The 27,203-nt window shown below is 38.8% G+C and overlaps 1 protein-coding gene across 5 annotated transcripts in view; it reads left to right on the top strand.

The window, feature by feature from the left end:
* BRD10 (bromodomain containing 10) overlaps positions 1-22,110 on the top strand; it is a 117,827-nt gene extending 95,717 nt beyond the window's left edge. For 4 of the 5 annotated variants that reach the window (XM_070051782.1, XM_051845917.2, XM_051845908.2 and 1 more), the window contains 3 exons: positions 10,463-10,578; positions 15,909-16,096; positions 17,867-22,110. In XM_070051782.1, the coding sequence (XP_069907883.1) occupies positions 10,463-10,578; positions 15,909-16,096; positions 17,867-21,465 (3,903 nt within the window). In that variant the 3' untranslated portion in view covers positions 21,466-22,110. The remainder of the gene's footprint in view (positions 1-10,462; positions 10,579-15,908; positions 16,097-17,866) is intronic. The other variant, XM_051845904.2, reaches the window with a different exon arrangement.
* Positions 22,111-27,203: the final 5,093 nt, after the last annotated feature.

Genomic DNA, 27,203 nt, shown 5'->3' with positions numbered 1-27,203 from the left:
CTCTGCCAGGACCTGGAAAAGCAGAAGATGGCCCAAGTTCTTGGTGGCCTGCACCTGTGTGGGAGACCCAGAAGAAGCTCCTGGCTCCTGGCTTCGGATCAGCACAGCTCTGGCCGTTGTGGCCATCTGGGGAGTGAGCCGGCGGATGGAGGACCTCTCTCTGTCTCTACCTCTCTGTAACTCTGTCTTTCAAATAAATAAAATAAATCTTTTAAAAAAAAAAAAGGCCTTATTGTGGAAAAAAAATTTCTTGATGTGGTTCTAAAAAGTGATAACTACTTAAGATTAAGACAGGAAATGTTTAAGGCAGATTTTTTTGACAACATAAAGCACTGAGAGTCTTTAAAAATATAATTAAACTGAGGCTGCCGCTGTGGCACAGTAGGCTAAGCCTCCACCTGTGGTGCTGGCATCCCAGTTGAGTGCCAGTTCATGTCCCAGCTACTCTTTCAATCCAGCTCTCTGCTTATAGCCTTGGAAATCACTGGAAGATGGCCCCTGTACTCCTGTTTGAGGCCCATAAGAAGCTCCTGGCTTTTGGCTTCCAATCTGTCATCGCAGCCATCTGGGGAGTGAACCTGCGAGTAGAAGACCTTTCTTTCTCTTGCTCTCCCCTCCCCTCTCCTTGTAACTCTGCTTCTCAAATAAATAAATAAAATATCTTTTAAATATATATATATATATAATTAAGCCTTATAAAAGAAAATCCTAGAAGCCCAAAAGTATAATAGTCAAAAGCCATTTAATACGGGAATATAGTTAATAGACCTAGAGACCTCAGCAGTGCTTCAGTTGCTGTCTTAAAACAATGCAGTAACTTGTTCAGTATCGTCTCGTGACACATAAATTATATGTCATCAGGAAATCTGGAAGGCTAATATATTTTTAAGACTTGATTCAATTTTTAAACATCTTTTGCATGTAAGAAGGAAACCTCAGTAATCTGAGAAATTTACTGGGATAGTCAAATACTTGTGGGCCTATTCTGTGCCAAATGTTGTGACAGAGCATGAGAATTTTTAACTGTAAAAGTTCTGTTTTATTATTTGTAGGTATCTTTTAACAGATTGTATATGGTTTAGGTACAATTCTTTTTTATTATTATTATTATTATTTGACAGGTAGAGTTACAGACATAGTGAGAGAGAGAGAGAGACAGAGAGAAAGGTCCTCCCTCCGTTGGTTCACTCCCCAAATGGCCGCTACAGCCGGCGCGCTGCACTGATGCGAAGCCAGGAGCCAGATGCCTCCTCCTGGTCTCCCATGCCGGTGCAGGGCCCAAGCACTTGGGCCATCCTCCACTGCCTCCCTAGGCCACAACAGAGAGCTGGACTGGAAGAGGAGCAACCAGGACAGAATCCGGCGCCCCAACCGGGACTAGAACCTGGGGTGCCGAGGCTGCAGGCGGAGGATTAGCCTAGTGAACTGCAGCGCCGGCCAAAGATACAGTTCTAAGAATATACTGATATTCCCTTCCTCCTTCTCCCACTTCTTTACTTCCTGACCCCACCCCTCACCAGCATGCCCTCCAACTTTCTTAAGTTAGTCCCATCTTACTTTCATTTACATGGAACTTTATGCCCTGATGATGCCAAATAAACATAGCATTACTTAGTTGTTTACATTGTGCTGAGAATTGCTTGAGAATCCATCTTTCTTTTTTTTTTTTTTTTTTTTTTTTTGACAGAGTGGACAGTGAGAGAGAGAAACAGAGAGAAAGGTCTTCCTTTGCCATTGGTTTACCCTCCAATGGCCGCTGCGGCCGGCGCACCACGCTGATCCGATGGCAGGAGCCAAGTACTTAATCTTGGTCTCCCATGGGGTGCAGGGCCCAAGTATTTGGGCCATCCTCCACTGCACTCCCTGGCCACAGCAGAGAGCTGGCCTGGAAGAGGGGCAACCGGGACTAGAACCCAGTGTGCCATCGCCGCAAGGCGGAGGATTAGCCTAGTGAGCCACGGCGCCAGCCGAGAATCCATCTTTCTGATAGCATGTAAATTTGATAAAATTTTACCAACTTGTTTGCACCTGCCAGTTTATTGAAAAGGACCAAATTCAGATACTCAGTGGTTTATTTCTATTTCAGAGTTTCGTCTTTGTGAATAAAAAATGATATCATATTCTGTTAAGTATATATTGTTAAATTTTATTCCCTAGTAACAGTGAGCTTCCTCACAAGGAATGTGGTCTGTCATCCAGTTTTCCCCTCTGTCCAAAACAAGACTCATCATTTTTATAGCTGTGTACCTTCTTCTATTTAAGTCATAATTTTAGGATATTATGGAAATGTATGCACTTTTCAGTATATTCAGTTTGAGATGCCTTTAAAATAAGGTGTAAATGCTTTCCTATACCATAAAACCAGGACTTTTTTTAAGTTTTTTTTTTCTTTAAAGATTTATTCTGTTTATTTGAAAGGCAGAGTTAGAGAGAGATGGAGTTCTTCCATCTGCTGGTTCACTCCCCAAACAGCTAAAGTGGTCAAGGCTGGGCCAAGCTGAAACCAGGAGCCAGCAGCTTCATCTAGGATCTCCCACATGGGTACAGGGGCCCAAGCCCTTGGACCATATTCCACTGCTTTTCCAGATGCATTAGTAGGGAGCTGGATTAGAAGTGGAGCAGCTGGGACTTGAACTGGTGCCTGTATGGGATGCCTCCATTACAGGCAGCAGCTTTACCAGCTACACAATAACGACGTCCCCTAAGGGTCTTCATACTAACAAAATGAATGTGATACTGTATCCTAAACTGAATATGCAGGAATATGTGAATGTGATGATAGTTTCTCTAGATAAGCAAAAACAGAGAAAAGGGGTAAATACTTACTGAATGTGGAATTACCTTTCCATTTCATATTACTTTTAGACTAAGGAGAATGTAAGATAGTTTATTTAAAATACTTAATAACAGGCCAGCGCCGTGGCTCACTTGACTAATCCTCTGCCTTGCGGCACCGGCACACCGGGTTCTAGCCCCAGTCAGGGCACCGGATTCTGTCCCGGTTGCCCCTCTTCCAGCTCTCTGCTGTGGCCAGGGAGTGCAGTGGAGGATGGCCCAAATACTTGGGCCCTGCACCCCATGGGAGACCAGGATAAGTACCTGGTTCCTGGCTTCGGATCAGCGCGGTGCGTCGGCTGCAGCGCGCCAGCCGTGGCAGCCATTGGAGGGTGAACCAACGGCAAAGGAAGACCTTTCTCTCTGTCTCTCTCTCTCACTGTCCACTCTGCCTGTCAAAAACAAAACAAAACAAAACAAAAACAAAAAAAAAACTTAGCAGTTAATTTCTTTTGTTTCATTTTTTACACAAGGTTAGATTATTTGCATACAACCTTTGGATATTGTTATTGATTTTGAGACATCTTTGTATAAGGATCCACTTGGCTTTTCTAGAAGTTACTTGCATTTTATTTAAAAAGCATAATATATTGGTGTATAATCCCTTTTCCACCACAGGATTTATGTGTATGACAAGAACCAAGTCTATAATAAAAAATAATTTGTTTTGATCCGTGTTTTCTGTTCTCTAATAACATTTTTAAAGAAAAGCATATAGGAAAGTAGCAGTCATATCACATTTTTGTATTCATCAAAAATTTTAAGTCAGTGTGAAATTATGTATTGATCATACACAAATTTTATTTATTTATTTGAAAGGTAGAACAACTGAGAAGGAAATAAAGAGAATCTTCCATTTACTACTTCATTTCTCAAATGGCTACAACAACCAGGTCTGAGTGAGGTCAAAGTAAGAAAGCAGGAATTGCATCCTGGTCTCCCACACGGGTATCGGGCCCAAGTACTTAGGCCATCTTTCACTGCCTTCCTAAGCACAGTAGCAGGAAGCTAGATCAGAAGCAGAACATTGGTACTCAAACCAACACTGTGATTTGGGCTTCCAGTTTCACAAATGGGAGCCTAACCCATTGGACTACATTGCGAACCCTGTATTTGATCTTTTTGACTAAAATGTTTTTATCATCTTCACAATGCCCTCTCAATTTAATAAAGCATTGTTTACATAATTACATATGATTTTTAATTTTTCATTATATAACTGCTGATACATGTTTTGTTTAGACACAAAAGTACAAGAAAATCTATCTAAATACCTGGATGGTTTGTATGAACCAGAACTCTCACCTAAATTTAATAAGTATTTAATTTATTAAAGTAAACAAAATACATTCACAGTGATGAGACATTTAATAAATCTAGAATTTATTTATTTTCCTTTTTTTCTTCCTTTTAGGTGTCCAATGTCCCCAGCATCAGTAGATTGCCAACTCCCTCTCCTTGCAACATCCCAGCCAGTGTTATGCTGGTGCTGTCATACCCATCCCAGATTACTGCAGCAGAATGGAGTTGTTCTTTAGTTATAAGGTAAGTTTCCCTCCCCACTCATTTCACATACATAGAGATGCAGCTTTTCATTTTATAATATTGTGTAGTTTTGTAAGTTTTTTAAAGTTGCTTTTCCCTTATGATTCCTTAGGTTATTAATGTATCACACTCAAAAACTTATAAAACTGCATAATATAATAAAGGGCTTACTTGTGACCATAGACCAGCTCCTTTTTGTAGTAATCTCTAAGTGGTGAGAAGACCACCACAGTTTGGTAGTTGGGACATCTAGGGAAAGGGAGCTGGCAATCTGCAACTGCTGTGGACATTGGATGTGAAAGCAATGAAAGGTAAGCTTCAAATTTAGATATATTCTTTGCTTTTGGTTCCACGATGCATGCTTGAAATTCATAGTTTGCTTAATATTCAACTTTATAGTAGATTCATAAAGGAAAATATTACTCTTTTTTTAAAAAGAGTCATCAGTAAATAACTCTGAATTAATATGTTTACATATTTCATTGAGATGATCTTAGCAAATATATTTTATCCCTGAAAACAGTGATAATTCTAGTATATAAGTCACTTGTCTCCATATTCACCATAATTGGCTATATATATATTATATATAATACTTATTATATATTAACATAATATTTTATATTTATATTATATAATATTAATATAAATTTTAAATATTTAAAATATAATAAAAATAATTTAAATATTAATGTGGATTTAGATAATATATAATATTATATATAATTGGTTATATATAAAGTCTGGACTAAAATGCATAGAGCTTATTAAATAAGTTTTAATTGGAGGAAGTTACAGCACTGCTGCACAAATGACGTTTTAATAATCAGTGTACCTACCATCTTTATCTTTTGTTATTTTTTTTTAAGATTTATTTATTTGAGAGGTAGAGTTACAGACAGTGAGAGGGAGAGACAGAGAGAAAGATCTTCTATCTGCTGGCTCATTCCCCAAATGGCCACAATGGCTAAAGCTGGGCCAATCCAAAGCCAGGAGCCGGGAGCTGCTTCCAGGTCTCCCACACAGGTGCAGGGGCCCAAGCACTTGGGCCATCTGCTGCCTTCCCAGGCTGTAGCAAAGAGCTGGGTCAGAAGAGGAGCAGCCAGGACTCAAACCAGTGCCCATTTGGGATGCCAGCATTGCAGGTGGGGGATTAACCTGCACCACAGTGCTGGCCCCTTGATTGTGTTTTAATCAATGCAGTTTTTTTTTTTTTTAAGATTTATTTATTTACTTGAAAGAGTTACACAGAGAAAGAAGGAGAGGCAGAGAGAGAGAGGTCTTTCATCCGCTGGGTCACTCCCCAATTGGCTGCAATGGCCAGAGTTGTGCCGATCCAAAGCCAGGAGCCTCCTCCGGGTCTCCCACATGGGTGCAGGGGCCCAAGGACTTCAGCCTGCCTTCCCAGGCCACAGCAGAGAGCTGGATCAGAAGTGGAGCAGCCGGGACACGAACTGGCACCCATATGGGATGCCCACTACACCACAGTGCCAGCCCCCACAGGAACTTTTCTTTAATTAAGTCATAAATGTTCTCTCTGTATTTGAAGATAGAAAAACTTGCTGTTTTTGTTTTATTTTAATCCATTTTAAACTTTAGGCCACAGTAATTTTAGTTAATGCTGTAATTTTTTAAACTAACAAAATTGATTTTAGAGATTTTAATTCTTGCATTACAGAGATATCCACATATACAAGTACTTACACACTATAATCTATTCCTGCTGTAGGAATTGCCTGTGTGGGGACTAAATAGATTTTTTTAGACCCAAGATAAGGCAGATTGTTTCATCTCTAGCTTATTTCTTTTAAAAATTTGTAGATTTTCTTATTTTTACATTAGTTTTATTGTATACCATAGAAACTTTGAGATAGCCACTAAGCAGGAAAAGACAGTGTGATTCTTTTAATTCCCCTGGAGTTTTAAGCATCATATTTTGACCAAAGGAGATGATGCATGAAACAAGTAGTGTGAGTTTCCTTTTCACTGTCAGTAGTTAAAGCACCTTCCTAAAATACTTGTCTCAGAACAGAGATCCTCAGCTTTTTTTCACCTGTGCCCCTTTGATCGGCATAAAAACTATGGATTCATATACCCCATGGTAGGGTATAGGATGCCCTTTGTTCATATCATTGTATTCTTTTTATGTATCTTCCAGGCAAAACGTTTGATCAATGTTTACTGTCTATGATTCATGTTATAATAAGTTATTTGGTTTATTTCTAAATACAAAATGATTAAATATACATTCTCAAATTATAAATACTCAAAAGTTGAGGATATGTAAAAGAAAGGAAAGAAGCCCACAAAAAACACATGAAGTTAAAAGACCATAGACATTTGAAAAATGGTCAGTGGGTTACACAGAGTTATGAAAGCTAGGAATCTGTTCTCTGATTAATATTAAATTCTCTTCCTTGTATACAGTTTGCCAGGTCAGTAGTATGTATTCTGGATATTAAATAAATTTAAAATTAGTAATTAAGAAGATAGAATCTTCCTAATCCTTTTTCAACTTTTCTGTCAGATTAATACTAAATTTAGGAGCTAGCACTGTGGTGTAGTGGGTAAGGCTGCTGCCTGCAGTGTCAGCATCCCATATGGGTGCCGGTTCGAGTCCCAGCTGCTCCACTTCCAATCCAGCTCTCTGCTGTGGCCTGGGAAAGCAGTAGAAGATGGCCCAACTCCTTGGGCCCCTTTGCCCCTGTGGGAGACCTGGAGAGGAGGCTCCTGGCTCCTGGCTTCAGGTCAGCATAGCTCTGGCCGTTGGAGCCAGCTGGGGAGTGAACCATTGGATGGAAGTCTCTCTCTCTCTCTCTGTCTCTCTCTGTCTCTCTCTGTAACTCTGAATTTAAATTTTTTTTTTAAAAAAGATTGATGCTACATTTAGCAGAGACACAACACAGCTGACAAATGTCTGGACATCAAGTTACACAGTCTCCTCATCCTGTGCCTCATTCACCTAGACCTAAGGTCTTTGGTTCCATAATGCATATTCATCCTCCCTCATTTTATCACCACCATGCCAATCCATATAGTACTAGTTGTACCCAGGTTAACTCTGCCACTGTCTTTTCTTCTCCTTATAACCCCCAATGAGGAATTCAGCATGCCAGGTGCTCCCTAGTCAACACTTTTCCAGTTAATTCTACCACAAAGATGCTACTCTTGCTACCTTCATTCCTTGCAATCATTTCTTCTTTCTTCCCTCTTTAGGAAAAGTTCACTTGCAATTTCACCAGTTCATTTTTGCATCAAATGGTAGTTTATATATAGGAAAACAATGTTCTCCTTACTAAAGGAGAAAATCTACCTGTTTTCTTCTTTTATGTGAAACTAAACCCTGCTTCATTCCATAAACAGATTTAGGGTGGCGATCATCTATCTGGCTTTTCATCTTAAGTTCACTTTGCCTAGATAAAAGTTATTTCTTATTCACTTTCATTGTGTATCAGTTTAATAGTTTTGGGTTAAAATAAGCACATTTATCATAATATTTCTTTGAAAAAGTAGACTTTTAAGGTGCAGCCATTGTTAAATTGAGTCCCATATTCACTTTTAGAGCACATTTAATAAGAAAGAGGCTTATCTAGATTAAATATTTGAAATAAAAATTACTTGTCTTCCAGTTATTTTCTTTGTACTATGATTTGTGATTTGTCACTAAGAAAACAGAGGAATTGGTCAGAAAGTCTGTTAGGTTCCACATTCATTATGTGCACATGCACATATATAGTCTCAACATCTTCCTGCTCTTCTAATAAGTAATTCCCTTTTTGAGACAGATATTTTGAGAGAGATATTTGTAGCTGTTTATTTTTATATTCATAAACTTTTATTTTAAAGCACAAAATTGGAGCATGCATTTGATGTGGAAGTTAGGGTACTGCTTGGGATACCTGCATCTCATGTCAGCATGGCTGAGTTTAGGTCCTGATTCTGCTTTTTATTCCAGCTTCCTGCTAATGTGCATCCTGGGAAGCAGCAGATGATGGCTCAAGTAGTTTTGTCCCTGTCACCTACATGGGAAACCTGGCCCTGACTGACTGTTTCAAACATTTGGAGAGTGAACCAACAGATGGGAGCTCTCTGTCTTTATCCCTGTCTATATCTCTCAAATAAATAAGTTTTTTTTAAGAGAAAGGAGGAGTCAGCATTGTTGTACAGCAGGTTAAGCTGCTGCCAATGACACCAACATCCCATATGAGCAACAGTTTGAGCCTCAGGAGCTCCTGTTTCAATTCAGCTCCCTAATAGTGTGCCTAGGAAAACAGCAGAAGATAGCCCAAGTATTTGGACCGCTGTTGCCCATGGGAGACCTCAGTGGTATTCAAGGCTCCTGGCTTTGGCCTGGTTCAGCCCCGCCCATTGCAGCCATTTTGGGAGTGAACCAGAATATAGAATATCTCTCCCTTTCCTTCTGTGTATCTCTCCGTCTCTCTATAACTCTGCCTTTCAAATAAATAAATAAATCTAAGAAAGAAAGCTCAGTGTACTGACAAAAGTTTTACAAAATAGAGACATATAAAAAAATTTTAACTATAATCAGGTTTATATGTGAGTAAAATTTCTATGGCTGAAATGTTAAAGGTTTTATGCATGTAAAATCAGAAATTTGTGTTATACATTTGGGATATCCTTTTTGTTTTAGATATTAGTACATTTTCTACCTTAATATTCTACAGTGTGCAAGTTGACTCAACAGTTGTTAAAGGATGAAGTCTAGTTTTGTGTATGTTAGACATGATCTATAACATAATTCTATTTTTTGTTAGAAATAAAAAATGTAGATTGTGTGATATGTGAATTACATTTCCAAAATTTTTACCAAGAAAATGATTAGATAATAATAAATGATGATGATAATTAGATGATAGATATGCACTAACATTGTGGAGAAACTATAGTTAGCCTAACTGCTATTAAATGTGCCTGCGGGCCGGCGCCGCAGCTCACTAGGCTAATCCTCCACCTGTGGCGCTGGCACCCCGGGTTCTAGTCCCAGTTGGGGCACCAGTTCTGTCCTGGTTGCTCCTCTTCCAGTCCAGCTCTCTGCTATGGCCCGGGAAGGCAGTGGATGATGGCCCAAGTCCTTGGGCCCTGCACCGGCATGGGAGACCAGGAGGAGGCACCTGGCTCCTGGCTTTGGATTGGCGCGGTGTGCCAGCCGTAGCGGCCATTTTGGGGGTGAACCAACGGAAGGAAGACCTTTCTCTCTGTCTCTCTCTTTCACTGTCTAACTCTGCCTGTCAATAAAAAAAAAAAGTGTCTGTGATATTCAGACAATTTTATATATGATGGTGAGATTTTTTTTTTAATAACTTAGGTTGAATTTATGCGGTACAGTTTTTAAGAGGTAGTAATATAGTTTTAGTAGTCTGGATTTCAGAAGCAGGTAGATAATGTCTCTGAACCTTAGTTTTATTACTTGTAAAGTGATGGTGTAGGTGTACACATCTTAGCAGATTTTCATAACTCTTAGAGCTTTCTCCTAATGATAAATGTGTGTGTCAAATGCCTAGTATAATACTTAGCAAATGGAGTGGGGGAACAGTAGTTATCAACACAATATAGCATTAGAACATTAAAACAGTGACTACTCGGTTGCTTTTCTAAAATAACTGTTCGTTTTCCTAAGGAAGTTTGTTAAGGACAAACTTTGCTTTTGGATATGACAACAAACCTAGTTTATCTCATCTTTTTTCTCGATCTGGGAAAAAGTACAAAAACTTCACTGAATACAGCCTTATGTTTTACTATTTTGATGAATACATAATTTTTTTTATCTTTCTAAGTATTGTATAATTAATTAAAACATTTATAATTTGTGTGGGCTGGTTTTTTAAATTTTTGTCTTCTGGTTGGATGAAATGGATGAATTCCTATTTCTCTCATATAATTTAAAAACATCAAATATATTAAATAAGATTTATTATAGGCTGTTTTCTCCCTGTGTACAAACTTCTGGAGAAGAGACACATTTTTAGGGGTTATTGGTATTTTGTTTGGTTCTTTTACTCAGAAAATAAGTCTTATGTAGACTTTAAGATTAAACAATTTATTTTAAAAATTGTGTTTTTAGGGCAAATGGTATCACCGGAGGCAAGCAGTAAAAGAACTACATAGTACATTGATACGTCTTTTAAATGAATTGCTGCCATGGGAACCAAAATTAATGAAGGCTTTTCAAAGGAACAGGTAATTCAACCTTTGTCATCTGTTTCACTTACTTTAGGGCTCTTCATTTTTGATTTTGGAAAGATGTCTTGGAATTCTTTAGTAATTTTCCACTCACTGAACAGACATATTTGCACACTGTGTGCAGGGTGTTTCCTAAGTTCTGAGAAAATAGTGTTGATTTTAAACAAAGTCCTTACATTCTAACTGAAAAAGCAAACTTAGATGTTAGGTGGTGATAAATGCTGTGAAGAAAAATAAAGTCTGGTGAGTAAGATAGGAATTGCCTGATTTCAACAGGATAAAGGTTACTGTTTGACCAGGCTATCAGGGAAAGCTTCTCTGACAAATTGATGTTAGACAGAGACCTGAAAGAAATGAGGGAGAGAGCCATGTCTGCTCCTAAGGGAAAAGCAGAGGTAATAGAAGATATAAAAGACTGCAAGCATAGTCAGCATTTAGAGAAAATACAGAGACAAGTGTAAGCAGAGCAAAGTGAGTGACAAACAACATAATAAAGAGACGAGTCGGAGAGGTAGAGGAGAAACTAATCATGTAGGTGTTTAAGAACTTTGGTTTTTAAAGTAAAGAAGTAACATGATCTTATATTTTAATAATAATAAAAGCACTCACTCTAGCTGTTATGTTAATATGGGTATAATAGGATAAAAATGAAAGTAGGAAAATCTATTACACTAAGTCACTAATCTGGGAGAAACATGATTGTGGCTTGGACCAGGGTAACAGTGCACATTAGAAGGAGTGGTTGGATTCTGGATCTATCTTGAAGGTAGGATGGCCTGCGCCACGGCTCACTTGGCTAATCCTCCACCTGCAGCACCGGCACCCCAGATTCTAGTCCCGGTTGCTCCTCTTCCAGTCCAGCTCTCTGCTGTGGCCCGGGAAGGCAGTGGAGGATGGCCCAAATGCTCGGGCCCTGCACCCCATGGGAGACCAGGAGGAAGCACCTGGCTCCTGGCTTTGCATCAGCGCAGAGCACTGGCCGTACCAGCCATTTGGGGTAGAATCAATGGAAGGAAGACCTTTCTCTCTGTCTCTCTCTAACTCTGCCTGTCAAAATAAATAGATTAATTAATTAATTAAGAAAGAAAAAAAAGTAGTGTTGGTACAGTTTGCTTAAGGATTGAACATGGGTATGAGGAAAAATAAGGAATAAAAAATATGATGTCTAATATTTTTGTTTTAAACAACTAGAATAATGAAATTGCCATTAATTGAGTTAGAGACAACTTGAAGGAGTAAAGTTATGTTCACTCAGGTAGACATTTAGTTGATGTTACTGAACAGGCTGTTTAATATATGAGTTCAAAGGTTTCAGCAAAGATGGAGGCACAACTTAGGGAACTGTCAGAATACTGATTATATTTAATGCTATGAGACTGGTTTGGGGAAAAAAAAAACCACCTACCATGTGAACATAAAGAAGAGAGAACACTGGTAGGTCTAACATTTAGAGGTCAGGATTTAGAGGTAGAGGAGATGAGTAGGTCTTAGCAGAAGAGACTCTGGAAGAGTGCTTATGTAATAAGATAAGTGGATAACCAAGGTAAGAGTGGTGCCTTGGAAGCCATGAAAAGAAAATGTGTCAAAAGGAGGATGATCACAAGGGGTCAAGGAAGAAGATAAATAAGAATTTACTATTGGGGACCAGCATCATAATTTATGTTAAGCCACCTCCTATAACACCAGTGTTCCATATGAGTGCTGATTAAAGTCCCAGCTGCTCCACTTCCATTCCAGCTCCCTGTTGTGCCTGGGAAAGCAGAAGATGGCCCAAGTGATTGGGCCTCTGCCACCCACATGGGAGACCTGAATGGAATTCCAGGCTTCAGCCTGGCCCAGCCAGCCCTGGCCTTTGTTGCCATTTCGGGAATGGACCAGTGGATAGAAGATTCTCTCCTTCTCTCTCTGCAACACTGCCTCGCAAATAAATTTAAGAATTCATTATTGAAAAGTGAGTCTCAGGCAGCTATTCAGAAGATTTATAAAAGTGTTGAAATGTCATCTTTCATGAAATTGTGCTGAAAAGTGAAATAGAGAAAAAGGAGCAATACCTATAAGTTGACAAGTTGGGGATAAGAGAGCGTGTTTGTTGGTGTTTGTTTTTATTAATGGGAAAAATAGCATGTTTGTTTACTGATGGAAATGGTCTAGTAGGCAAAAAAGTGGACTCAGTTGAAGGGAGGGAAACTTAGTAGAGTGATATTCTTGAATAGACCAGAAAATATGCAAATGAAGAGTTTGAGTACAAAATAAGATAAATTGCAAGTAATTTGTGAGCATATGAAAGTGCTCTCTGAGTGCTTCCATTTTCCTGAAATAGAAACAGTCATTAGGGTTGGACATTTAGCCTGGCAGGACACTGGTACACATCTTGGAGTGTCTGGATTCCAGTCTGGCTCTGCTGCAAGTCAGCATCCAGGGACTGCTTTCCTCTGGGCGGCAGCGGGTGATGCCTCGAGCAGCTGGGCCCCTGGCTTCAGCCTGGCCCCAGTCGCAGCTGCTGTGGGTATTTGTGGAGGGAACTAATGGATGGGAGATAACTCTTTGTCTCTCTGCCTTTCAAATGAATAATACAAGTCATCAACTAAGACTGAAAAGATAAATGAGAGTGTGAAAGGGAGGAGAACTTAATACTACTCCCATGTAGATATTTTGCCATTCCAAAATTCCATTTTACCATTATTCTTTGGTAATTTGTGCTAGGCACAGCCTTCATCAGTTTCATAAAACTCTTAAGCAATAACTTAAAACATAAATAAATTGAGATTAATTATTAACATTTACTGAATATGTGTGTGCCACACATACTATGAGATGAATGCCTTTATTATCCCTATTATACAAATAAGTAAACTGATGCTTAGATGAATAATTTTGATGAAAGTGTTACAGCTTAGAGATAAAATTTAAACTTAAGTTTGCACAAATAAGAATTTTTAGCAAAAGTAAATTAGATGAGATATATTTGGATTTTTTTTTTTTTTTTTTTTTTTTAGATTTCATTTATTTATTTCAAACAGTTACAGAGGGAGAGACAGAGATCTTACATCTGCTGGTTCACTCCAAATGGCTACAATGGCCGGGGCTGTGCCTGTCTGAGTCAGGAACTTCTTCGAAGTCGCCCACATGGGTAGACCCAAACACTTAGGCCATCCTCCGCTGCTTTCCCAGGTGCATTAGCAGGGAGCTGGATCAGAAGTGGCACATCCAGGACACTAACCAATGATGCCAGCATTGTAAGTGGCAGCTTAACCTGCTGTGTCACAGTGCTGGGCCCTCAGATTTATTTTCTAAGTAACAGAAATTAAGGGCAACAGTTGAGGGTACAATAGGGAACCTGTTTGAAAGCAGAAGGAGGGGGCCAACACAGTGGCATAGTAGACTAAGCCTATGCCTACAGTGCAAGCATCACATATGGGTACCAGTTCATGTCCCAGCTGCTCCTCTTCTGATCCAGCTCTCTGCTTATGGCTTTGGAAGGCAGTGGAAGATGGCTCAAGTGCTTGAGCCCCTGCACCTGCGTGAGAGACCTGGAAGAAGCTCCTGGTTCCTGGCTTTGGATAGCCCAGCTATGGTCATTGTGGTCATTTGGGAAGTGAAACAACGGATGGAAGACCTTTCTTTCTATCTCTTCCTCTCTGTCTGTAATTCTCTCTCAAATAAATAAAATCTTTTTTTTAAAAAAATGCAAAAGGAATAATAAAGGATCTCCAAAATGTTGTGCTGTGATCACTTGGAAATTTTTTTTTAATTTTCCATAGTTTTCAAAAATATATCTCTTATATTTTTATGTGAAAAAGATTCTGTGAAAGTTACTTACTTTTCAGCTTTGTTCCTCTAGGCTTAATAAGTAAAAGTCTTTCTACTGTTGCATCCACTCATCAGCTAAAATAGAATATTATAAAAACCAATGACAGTCATGCATGAATTTTATTGAAAATGAGAAGCAAATGAGAGAAAAATGAGAGGCAAGGCAACTGATTGGGACCAGCACCCGGTAACCAATCGGGACCAATGCTCCTTACCAGAATGCGGCCCCCAACAGCGAGTTACACAGCTTTTTAAAGTACTGTGTCCTCTAGGGCTCACAATTTTGAACCGAACCCCTGGTATGCAATAAACAATAAAAAGAAAACCAGAATATGGTTGTAAGATAACAGTTAGCAATAACAAACCCAATAACAGATCGAGGATATGGTTGTAAGTTAACAGTGAAGGACACATTTCTGTCAAACTAGTTCCTGGGAATTTGGACCCACATAGTTTCACAAGATACACCCTTAGCTGTTAGCAAGCAAAGCTAATATGTACAGAAGCAAGAGATCTGCAATTAGCTTTCAGCTGCACTCACTCCATTTTGATTTTGATTCTACACTACAAAGAGCCAAGAGTTTAGATATGCTTACTCTATGGATCAAGTGATAGATTTGATTGTTACTATCTGTATAATAATCACAATAGTAGATAACGTTGCTTAGAATTTCTTGATAAACTTTTTTACCTCATAATCAATACTTTTAAATCTGTTTCCTATCAATGCAGCTAGAGGACAAAAATACCTTTCTCATTTAACAGGCTAACAGCCTTTAGAAACACAGTTGGGGGCTGGTGCTGTGGCACAATAGGTTAATCTTCCACCTGCAGTGCCGGCATCCCATATGGGCATGTGAAAAAGATTCTGTGAAAGTTCAAGTCCTGGCTCCTCCACTTCTGATCCAGCTCTCTGCTATGACCTGGGAAAGCTGTAGAAGATGGCCTGGGCACTTGGGCCCCTGCAACCACATGGCAGACCTGAAAGAAGCTCCTGGCTCCTTGCTCCTGGCTTCAGATCGGCACAGCTCTGGCCATTGCAGCTATTTGGGGAGTGAACCAGCGGATGGAAGACCTTTCTCTCTGTTTCTCCCTCTCACTGTCTGTAAATCTACCTCTCAAATAAATAAAAATAAAAATTTAAAAATTTAGAAAACACAATCGGTGTGTTCAAATAATTGATTCTGGAACCTGCAGATGTTATCTTTTAAATTTCTTATGGATACACTGTAGGTTTTTTCTTCTTGAGCAATTATCACTGACAAGGTTGTTAGGCACACTTAAGATTAAAATGTAACTTTTAGTAGCTTAATTGAAAATATTTCATTGTATAGTTTAAAGTTAATTTAACTTCCAAGAGTTTAATACAAATAAAGGGTCTTCAAAGAATTCATGAGAAAAGTGTATTATGAAAAAACTATGTGTGAATTCCAAGATATTTCCCCACCAAAGTAAACCTAGCTTTTCTATTTTACCATGAACTTGTGAAGTTTGTTATATTGGGTATTTTGTTTCAGGAGCCGCCTGAAGAAAGACTATGATGATTTCAGAAGACAACCTGATCATGATAAATTCACTAGAGAACTGTGGACTACTGAAGAAGGTGAAGGAGATCTTGGAAAAGAATCTCCTAAAGTAGAACTCAGTAAGTCTGTAGACTCAACAGAGCATCTAGATGTCCTGGAGAAAGATCTCTTTGATTCGGGTAGGCATTAAAACTTTTTTTCTGTTTGTTTGTTTGTTTGTTTTTGTGCACAGGCAGAGTTAGTGAGAGAAGCAGAGAGAAAGGTCTTCCTTCTGTTGGTTCACCCCTCAATGGTCATTACGGCCGGTGTGCTGCGCCGATCCAAAGCAGGATCCAGGTGCTTCCTCCTGGTCTCCCATGCGGGTGCAAGGCCCAAAGACCTGGGCCATCCTCCACTGCCTTCCTGGGCCACAGCAGAGAGCTGGCCTGGAAGAGGAGCAACCGGGACAGAATGGGTGCCCCAACCGGGACTAGAACCTGGAGTACTGGCACCGCAAGCGGAGTATTAGCCTAGTGAATCGTGGCGCCGGCCAGCATTAAAACTTTTTTAAAATCAATATTAAACACAAAAAAAGAAGCTTTTCTTTGTTGCAAAGGCAAAAGATAACCTGGTCAATGAAGTATATTGACTGGGGAAATCTGCTATGTTTTGAAGAAGTACTGTTTGTGCCCTTATAAGAAGTTGCACATTTCTAGGAGTCTAGAGTCAATGCCTGACCCAAATTATAAGCATGTTCATTGCTTATTGTAGACCACACATCTTTACTGTAATCCCTTTGAAATAGGTTCATTTTTTTCTTCTTATTACTCCTATTTTGAATCACTATTTCTGAACTTTGCTTTAAATGGAATTTAGCAATATTATGAAAATTCATATGAGGAATGACTAAATTTCATGACCTTTAGAGACTATAAGGAACACATCATTCTAATAAGGATAGGAGGCTGGATTAGGTTACCTATAATTCATTTTAACTCATCAGATTATATTCTATAAATCTAGTTTAATGACTCTTTAGTTATATAAAAGGTTAGAAAAAGCTTGGTTAGAAATGTGTTTACTTTTTTTCTTGTCTTTGGTGAACTGTAAAAGAGTAACTTTTCATTAATCCAGTTTGACTAGATATGAACATATTTGTTTTACTCTAAGCGTAAACATCAGAAGATTAGATAGGGGTCTGTGCTGTGGCACAGAGGATTAAAGCCCTATCCTGCAGCACCAGTATTCCATAATGGTGCCAGTTCAAGTCCCAGTTGTTCCACTTCTGATTCAGCGTCCTGCTAATCGCCTGGGAAAGCAGTGGAGAATGGCCCAAGTGTTTGGGCCACTGCACTCAAGTGGGAGACCTGGAAGAAGCTCCTGGCTCCTGGCTTAAGATTGGCTCAGCTCCTGCCATTGCGGCCATTTGGGGAGTGAACCAACAGATGGAAGACCTTTCTCTCTGTCTACCTCTCTCTCTAACTCTCTTTCAATTAAGTAAAATCAATTTTTTAAAGACTCAGAAGAAACTAGATATATTTAGAGTCTTTTAAAATAGGATAAAATGAAGAACCATCTCTTTGGTATCAAGATTTCTTTATTAGTAGAAGAGAATTAGGCTAGATTTCCTTCCAAATTAAATTCTAAGCCTAATTGTTGGCTTGAGTTTGTCTTTAAAAATGAAACTTTTTTTTTTTGCACTTGCATGGGCAGCAGGATTGGCAGAATTTGCCCAGAAATAATGTTCTCTTTAAAAGGTTGCTCGTGGGCATGATTATGATATCAAGATTACCACATCAAAGATCACCTCACCTTTATCTTCTTCAGTGGTGCTGAAACTTGTCAATCACCCCACAGTACATTTCTTAATGAATTGCTATCTCAAAAATGGACTTTTTAAAAATAATTGATGTTATTGCTATTTAGCTGCTGTTTTATATAAACAAAATGCTTATTTTTGCAATTTTCAGATGATATGAAATTGTCAGAAGTAGATTTTCCTCTGGCAAGAAGCAAGCTGTTGAAAAAGGAATTGCCTTCAAAAGATGTACTGAAGACACTGCCTAAAACCCTTAAACGACAGTCCAAACAAAGTAATTTCCTGGATGATAGCACAAAACAGCTTTCCCCCAGGAAGAAAGCAAAGTTAAGCACAAATGAAACAGCAATTGAGAATTTGGAAGATGATATGCAGATTGACTGTGTAAATGAATCCAGGCATAGAGAGCTGCCATTTTCAGAGTCATTTGCTTCAGTGGATTCAGTACCAGTGTCTACTCTACAGAAAGGGACCAAACCTATTCAGGCCTTGCTTGCAAAGAATATTGGGAACAAAGTGACCTTAACAAATCAACTGCCCCCTTCCACAGGCATAAGTACTCCTGCTGTAGAAAAGACAGTTACAGCTCCCCCAGAAGCAAGCCCCACAAAGCCAGCATTGACCTGCCACACCAATACAAAAGGTCCTTTACAGATGGTATACAAAATGCCATGTGGCCAGTGGTTACCAATAGATCTTCACAGCAGCTCTGTAAAGATTCAGATGCAACCTGTGGTAGATACTAAAACAGGAGAAAAAATTATGCAGCAAGTTCTTATTCTGCCTAAGAATTTTGTGATTCAGCACAAGGAAGGAAAAGCAGTTGCAAAAGAAATACTGCCAGTTCAACAGAAAGGTATAGAACAACATTGTTCATCTTTCCCACAAGCAGCAAGTGTAAACTCTTTAGCATCAGTTCTCGTCAACTCAACAGGATCTGTTTCTACCCAACTACCTAATACAGTTTTCAACAAGGCAATTACACCTGTAACACATGTGAGTAGTGCTAGACCACAACCTTTGTCACCTGTAACCTCTGTAAGTAATTTATTAACACCACCAGTTAAGAATAGCCAGAGTGAGGCAGAAAAAGTCAAGAATTCAGTCTCAGCAGCCACATTCCCCAAGCCTATTGCTTCACCCACCATTTCTTCAACAGTTCAACCTCTGTTGTCAGCAACAACACTAAGTGGATCTATAAATCCTGGTAATTCCCTCAACTGTTTTGCACAACAAACTGCTGATTGTTCTGAAGCAAAGCAAGAACTGAAAACTGTGTGTATAAGAGATTCACAGTCAATTCTTGTTAGGACACGGGGTGGGAATACTGGGGTTGTAAAAGTACAGACCAATCCAGATCAAAACTCACCCAACAGTTTATCTTCAAGTTCAGTTTTCACTTTCGCTCCCCAGCTTCAGGCATTTCTGGTGCCAAAATCAACGTCATCATCCTCTGCTTTTCCGGTAGCTGGAATGACTACTACATCTAATGTCCCAACTTTTGGCCAAGCACAAACTTCTTTTTCCATTCCAGCTAGCTGTAATTCGTCCGTGGGGAAAAATCTCAAACTTTCTAGTACTAGTAACTTGAGCCATGTGGTAGGTAAAACTTCACACCTACCAAATTCACCCTTGAAGTCCTCTGTTTCTTCTAGCACTCTAGCACCATCAACAACAAATAGTTCACTAAGTGTAATTAACATATCAGGCAATTTTGGACAGGCCAATGCAAATGTTATTCATGCTCCATCTAAACAACAGCAAGTAGATTATATTACCAAAAGTTACCCTGCTGCAAGATCAGAAGGAATAGCAGAAACAAATGGAGAAGTGATCAATGGGACTCCAGTTCAGAAACTTATGCTGGTATCAGCTCCATCTATCCTATCTTCTGGTAGTGGAACTGCAACTAACGTGGCACCTGCACCAACATCTACAGGTGTTTCAGCCCAGAAATTAGTTTTTATTAATGCTCCAGTTCCCAGTGGCACTTCAACCCCAACTTTTGCTGCAGAATCCTTAAAACAAACCCTTCCCCCCACCTTGAATAAAACATTTGTTAAGACTCCAGAGCAACCTCAAATAGTACTAATTCCATCTACAATGGGAACACCAATAAAAATAAACCCATCACCAACTGTGTCTCAAATAAAAGATGTGAAAATTGGACTAAACATAGGTCAAGCAATTGTAAATACTTCAAGCAGTGTGCCAGCTATACCAACAATTAATATACTGCAGAATGTAAACCCAAAAGGAGAAGATAAAAGTGGCAAAGACTTCATTTTGCCATTGTCTTCGAGTAGCAGTTCAATTCCATTAAGCTCAAATTTTGTGAATCAAAATATTACTCCTGTTAATGAATCAGCGGTTTCTGCAGCAAGAGCAGTAAACATGTTTTCAGTAACAGGAACAAATGTATCTCTGGGTTCCCTTTCAGTGACCTCAACTTCCACTTCAATTGGGACGCGACCTCCTGTTTTAGTCAGCGGAACTGATACCTCTTCAAGAATCACGCCTATTTTGTCAAATAGACTTTGCACTTCAAATTTCGGAAACACTGTGGCTATATCAACTGTGAAAACAGGACATCTTGCATCGTCTGTCCTTATTTCAACTACACAACCAACAGTGTCTCCTAAATGTTTAACATCAGCTTTACAAATCCCTGTTACTGTTGCCTTGCCCACACCTGTGACTGTATCCCCTAAAATAATCAGCACAGTTCCACATTCAACTACAGTACCAGGAGCCACACGTCCTGCTTCCCTTTCCAAAAGACAGTCTCGGACTTCTCTCCAGTTTCACTCACCAGGGATTTCAACTACAGTGCCAACGAATGTAAACACAAACAAACCTCAAACTGAATTGTCATCCCTTTCACAAAGTCCAAGTAAAATAATTAATATTTCCAATTTTACTTCTCTGCCAAACCAGCAAATGTCCCCTGCTTTAGTAAAATCAAACCCCAGTTACAGTTCTGCTTCAAGTGGCTCTGCCATTCACACTGCTACAGCACCATCAAATATAACTAGTTTGGTAGGGGGTCAGTTAAGTGAACCTTGTATTCAGCAAAAGATAGTTATCAACACCAGTACACCTTTGGCACCTGGTACTCAGATCATGATTAATGGAACCCGGTTTATTGTTCCACCACAAGGTCTTGGAGCTGGCAGCCACATTCTCCTTATATCTACAAATCCAAAATACGGACCTCCCTTAGTTCTTAACAGTGGCCAGGGCATTCAGCCTATACAAGTAGATAACCCTACCCAGAAGAACACACTAGCATCAAGTAATTTTTTAAGTGAACAACCTATAAAACATTGTCTAAAGAGCTCTACAAAAATTGTAAACTCTTTTGGAAATACAACTTCTCTCCCTGTAGTACATACAACACCACAGATTTTAAACACAACTGCTAAAGTTCCACCTCCTGCAACAACAGCATCAGTAATTAAGTCTTCTCCAGCTACTCTTTTGGCTAAGACATCTTTGGTGTCTGCCATTTCCTCCAGTAATCCTCCACTGCCAAGTAATACTTCAGTATTTCATTTGGACACATCTGTCAAAAAATTGTTGGTTAGCCCAGAAGGAGCCATTTTAAATACCATAAATACTCCAGCATCTAATGTTTCTTCACTGTCGTCTTCTTTCTCTCAAATTGTGTCTGCCAGTCGAAATCCTGCCTCTGTCTTCCCTGCTTTTCAATCATCTGGTTTAGAGAAGCCTGACACAGCTGCATCTTGAATTTAGATTAAACGAGCCAGTTTTTAAATAATGGGGCATTGTTTTGAATCCCATACAAATTAAACTCTTTATTATATTGTTGAAAACATACTATACATAGTGTGTGAGTGTGTGTGTGTGTGTGTTTTAATGTATCTTCATTAGCTTGTATAACAAGGCTTTGTTTTCTTAGGGAAAAAATCTGTTCCATTTCACTCGTTGGTATGAATATGTTTTCAGAGGTTCTTTGTTTAAAGTACATGGTCAGGATTTACCTGCCTGTGTAACATATTGAACAGTGTCAATTTTGACTAGTTTAGAGTAAGCTAGCCTTTTGCACACTTACATTGACATGTTTCTTCTTGAATTTGGACTATTGCAGCATATCTACAATATGGTATTCTGTGTCATTAGTGAAACCTTATTTTTTTCTGTAAAAATATATATATATATTTATGCATTGTGAAAATGCAGTCCATGGTGTAAATTGTACATATTCCTAAGTCCCTAACAACCTGTACTAAATATATGTACAAAGAACTATGCTGTCTTATTTATGTTTTGTTTACATAATGTATAGTTTTTTAAGTATTTTAGTAATTTTGGACCAGTGAACTGTTAGCAACAATGCAGAAAAATCTGCATGTAATAAACTTAGTTGCTGTATTTCTTTGTTTGAATACCATTTTTGAAGTGTGATCTTGTTCCACTGAAAGAATGCATGAAATAAATGAAGACAATCCTTTACAAAAAGGAAGGCTAGGAAATTTAAATTACTATCATTGTGTAGGCTTTAAAGTGAACACATTTTCCTTATACATATCAAATTTGATTTTCAGAATATTCTTGATAGGTTAAATGACATGTTCAAGGCTTTCCAGGTGGTAGAGCCAGTAATTTGATCTGACACTTTAAATCTTATTTCCATAATTGTGTATTACTTCTGTTGCAAAATTTCATTGTCTCAACATTTTTTAATCCACCACCAAATTCTACATTAACCAAAACAAGTGACTGCTTTTCAAATCAATATGATTGGTCTCTGTTTATATAACTTAAATATGCTTATAAAAACTTCAAATTTTTAAATAATTTCAGATTCATGGGAAATTGCAAAGATAGTTAAGAGTGGTCTCATGTACCTTTCAAATTGCTCCCCCCAAATAGGTTTATTTTTAAATTTAAGATTAGTTCATAGTAACTGATTTTTGAAATTAATAGGAGGATGAAGTTTTTTACTTTAATTACAAGCTCTCTGCATTTTCCCAATTGCAGAAATATTTAAATTCCATTGTAAAGCAGATTTTATGACTCAATTCTCAGGGTTTGACTTTGTAGTATTTCAGAATATACCTCATTTAAATAAAAGATAGATTTTTATATCCCCTATCTTATTTGATATACTGATTTTATACTCATCTGCATTCTATTAATAATGATATTGTTAAGCCTCATCACACAGAGCTATCAGTTGGATTAAAATGATAGAGAGGAGTAATGGGGGAGGGGGGGCCTGTGTGGTTTAGTTGCTGGTTAAGCCAAAACCTGTGACACTTGCATCCATGACCAGTCCCAGCTGTACTGCTTCTGATCCAGCTCCCTACTAGTGTGCTGGGGAAGGTGAGAGAAGATGACCCAATGCCTTGGGCTCCTGCCAGCTAAGTTGGAGACCCAGATAGAGTTCTTGGCTCCGGGCCTTGGCTTGGCCCAGCCATGACCTTTGTGGCCATTTGAAGAATGACCCATAAGATGAAGGATATTTCTCTCTCTCTCTCTCTCTCTCTCTCTCCTTACTCCTTACTCCTTTCTCTGTCCCTCCATTTGTCTGTCACTCTGCCTTTCAAATAAAATTTTTTTTAAATAATAGGCAAGAGTAGGGCTAAAGATTTCCTTTGAAAACACATTGAGGCCGGCGCCACGGCTCACTAGGCTAATCCTCCGCCTTGCAGCACCGGCACACCGGGTTCTAGTCCCGGTCGGATTGCCGGATTCTGTCCTGGTTGCCCCTCTTCCAGGCCAGCTCTCTGCTGTGGCCCAGGAGTGCAGTGGAGGATGGCCCAAGTGCTTGGGCCCTGCACCCCATGGGAGACCAGGAGAAGTACCTGGCTCCTACCATTGGATCAGCGTGGTGCGCCGGCCGCAGCGTGCGGGCCACAGCGGCCGTTGGAGGGTGAACCAACAGCAAAAGGAAGACCTTTCTCTCTGTCTCTTACTGTCCACTCTGCCTGTCAAAAAAACAAACAAACAAACAAACAAAAAAAAAAAACATTGAAATGTATTAGTTGCCAAAGTGAAAGGAGAATCGGGAGCGGGATACCTGAAAAGTTGATAAAGGCTCTCAGAATTTCCTATTTATGCTCTTAAGACTTTACCTTACCTCTGTGTTCTGCTCAGCCCCGCTCCCTCTTTATCAGTTTAGAAAATCCTTGGGTTTCAGAAGTGGATTATGTTTGAAGTGTGTGCTTCACACATAGGTAGTCTTCAATAAATGAATTTATATACTCAGTTTTTAGAACAAAATAACCCCAAACTATTAACCTTTTGTCTCAAAAAGAATTCCCTATGCAACTTCCAGAAACTAATTTACTCAATTACCTTTAAGTTCAGGACATAAACTAACCACTAAATCTCTTCTAAATCCAGAATCCTAACGTGACCTTCCAAGCTCTGTGTGATGAACCTTGAGAGTGAAGTCTCCACTTACACCTTAGACCATTCTTCAGTCTGTTCCTGCCTTCCAGTGTCTTCACTCTGTTGTTCCCCTTGTTCAGTGTAATCTACTTTTCTTTTAGTTTCTAGAAAGTTGGGTCACATTGGTGTCTTCTCTAAATGTCCTCTCTGACTTAATGTTTCATTACAGGTTCTAATTCCATGCTACGTAAGTACTTCTTGTGTTATCCCAGCCAGCATCAATTATTGTAGTCAGTCATAGATTGAGGCCAATACATAGATTGAGAAAGACCTAGCACTCCTTAAAAACTGTAATTATTTGTTTGAAATTATTTAATGCTTGTCATCTTTATTTAAAATGAAGACCTTGTCAGTCATCACCATTATCACTCCAGCAACTAGTAAAAAGTATTCTGTGTGTGAGTGTGTTTGTTGAGTAAAAAATCTAGCTAACTTTTATTAAGATTTAGTTTACTTTTAAAACTAAAAATTCCATTTTAAGATATAAATTTAACTAAATTAAAGGATGTGTGACTTCAAGAGGCAAATTCCTTTGCCTCCAATTTATAGGTCATTTGAATTTTTTGGATTTTGGATAAATAATACAAATTAAATTACCTTGCAGAATGCTGAAAATTAGGTGAGATAATTTGTGAAAATACTTGGCCCACTGCCTAATACATCGTGAATAATATGGTGTGCTCCTTCACCAGACTAGAGATAGATGAGTTAGGATATTATTAGATGGCCCAGGCAGATGGTGTGAAGACATCTGACATCAATGGTACCAATAGAGAAATGAGGGGGAAAAAAAAAAACTTTTCAGATTGAGAAGGGTAGAGAAAGGGATTATTCTGTAAAGAAAAACAATTTGCATAAATTTTAGAAATGTTTCTGCAGCAAAGGCTGTAATGAGCAATCTTGATTTCCTCTTATATGAATTTAGCATCAAACTGGTTAAAATGCTAATAGATTTAGTTGGAGATTTTGTATTTTGTTTTTTAAGCCACAATTTATTGAAGTAAATAGTAAGTTGTCGGGGCCAGTGCCATGACTCACTTGGTTAATCCTCCGCCTGCAGCGCCGGCATCCCAAATGGGTGCCAGGTTCTAGTCCCAGTTGCTCCTCTTCCAGTCCAGCTCTCTGCTGTGGCCTGGGAGGGCAGTGGAGGATGGCCCGAGTGCGCGGGCCCCTGCACCCACATGGGAGACCAGGAAGAAGCACCTGGCTCCTGGCTTCGGATCGGCACTGCGCCAGCTGTGTCGGCCATTTGGGGAGTGAACCAACGGAAGGAAGACCTTTCTCTCTGTCTCTCACAGTCTATAACTCCACCTGTCAAATAAAAAAATAGTTAGTTGTCTTTACAGGATTTTTTTACAACTGTATATAGCATATATAAATGGTTTTTATTAAAAACTCAAGAATGGTTTACATAATAGTAGACTATGTTGTTCAACCTCCTAAATAATGTTATTTAGATAATTCTATGGGCCTAATGGTCTAATAACTGTAAGAACCTTATTAAAACTATCTAAATATAAATATAATATATAAATATAAAAAACTATCTTACAGATTAACAATTCTGTCAAACTTCAATTTGAGCAAAGGTAGCACCAACAAGGAAAAAGCAGTTAAATTTAAACTATTAAATTATCAATATCAATTCATCAATCAGTTGCATATTTAACAGCTGATTACCCTTAAACTTGAATCAATCCTCCGGGTGATGCCTGAGCTCTCAAATAATTTGTTTCCCTTCTTTGTGGACTTAATCATCCAGGGCATTCCCTGAGACTTGGACTTCTGCCCAAGGCTGTCTGTGGAACAATGGGTGCCACTTGAGAAAATCTGCAGTTTAAACTGGACCAATTTTGTGTGAGAATTTTTTCTTCCCACCTTGATATGCTTTCTCAGTCAGCTAAACTGCCAGCCAACTTCTTTGAATTCTCATGGAAGATGATCAACCGTAATGGAAGTGGTTCTTTTCCAGACTTTCTCAAGACCTCTTCCTGTAGGAGTTGTACTTCTGATGTTTACCGCTGATGTTTTCATAGATTTGGGGCAGCTTCTTGACTTCTAAGCAGGAAATTTCCCATGGTTGGTTTTCTGAAAATTAGCATTACATGTTCTTCATGTGATTCAGGCAGTATTTGAAGTTGGAGCTGAAATTGTTTTCTTAATTTAAAGTAAATAAATTTCATGTATTTCATATATGCAGACTTAGGAACATAATGATACTTTCCACCCTACCCACACTCCCAACCTTCCTGTTCTTTCTTATTCTCTCTCCTAATTTTTACAATGATCTACTTTCAGTTTATATTCATAAGATTAACTCTACACTAAAGTGTTCAACAAATAGAAGGAAAAAAACACTGTTCCTCAACAGTAGGAACAAAGGCTATAAACTATCCAATCTCAAAATGTCAATTGCACTCCAATACATTACTTTCTTAGTACTCTTAGTTACCACAGGTCATGGTATTTGTTGTTTTGGGGCTAACTTTTTCACAAAGTATAATGGTCTCCAGTTGCATCCATTTTGTTGCAAAAGACAGGATTTCATTATTTTTGATGGTGGAGTAGTATTCCATAGTGTATATATACCATAATTTTTTATCCAGTTATCAGTTGATGGACATCTGGGTTGATTCTATATTTTAGCTATTGTGAATAATGCTGCAATAAACCTGGGGGTACAAATAACTGTTTCATATGCTGATTTCATTTTGTTTGGGTAAATTCCCATAGAAGAGTCATATCTATTTTCAGTTTTCTGAGTTATCTCTATTCTGTCTTTCACAATGGCTGTAATGTTTACATTCCCACCAACAGTGGATTAGGGTACCTTTTTCCTCACATCCTTGCCAGCATTTACTTTTGTTGATTTCTTTATGGGAGCCATTCTAACTGGGGTGAGGTGAAACCTCATTTTGGTTTTGATTTCACTTCCCTAATGGCTAGTGATCCTGAGCATTTTTTCTTGTGTTTGTTGGCCATTTGAATTTCCTCTTTTGAAAAGTGCCTGTTCAAGTCCTTTGCCCATTTCTTAACTGGATTGTTTGTTTTGTTGTTGTTGAGTTTCT

Source organism: Oryctolagus cuniculus, chromosome 1 (genome assembly GCF_964237555.1).
Source record: "Oryctolagus cuniculus chromosome 1, mOryCun1.1, whole genome shotgun sequence".
NCBI classification, from domain to species: domain Eukaryota; kingdom Metazoa; phylum Chordata; class Mammalia; order Lagomorpha; family Leporidae; genus Oryctolagus; species Oryctolagus cuniculus.
The sequence above is the reverse complement of the archived record's forward strand: the minus strand, read 5'-3'. Positions and strand labels throughout refer to the sequence as shown.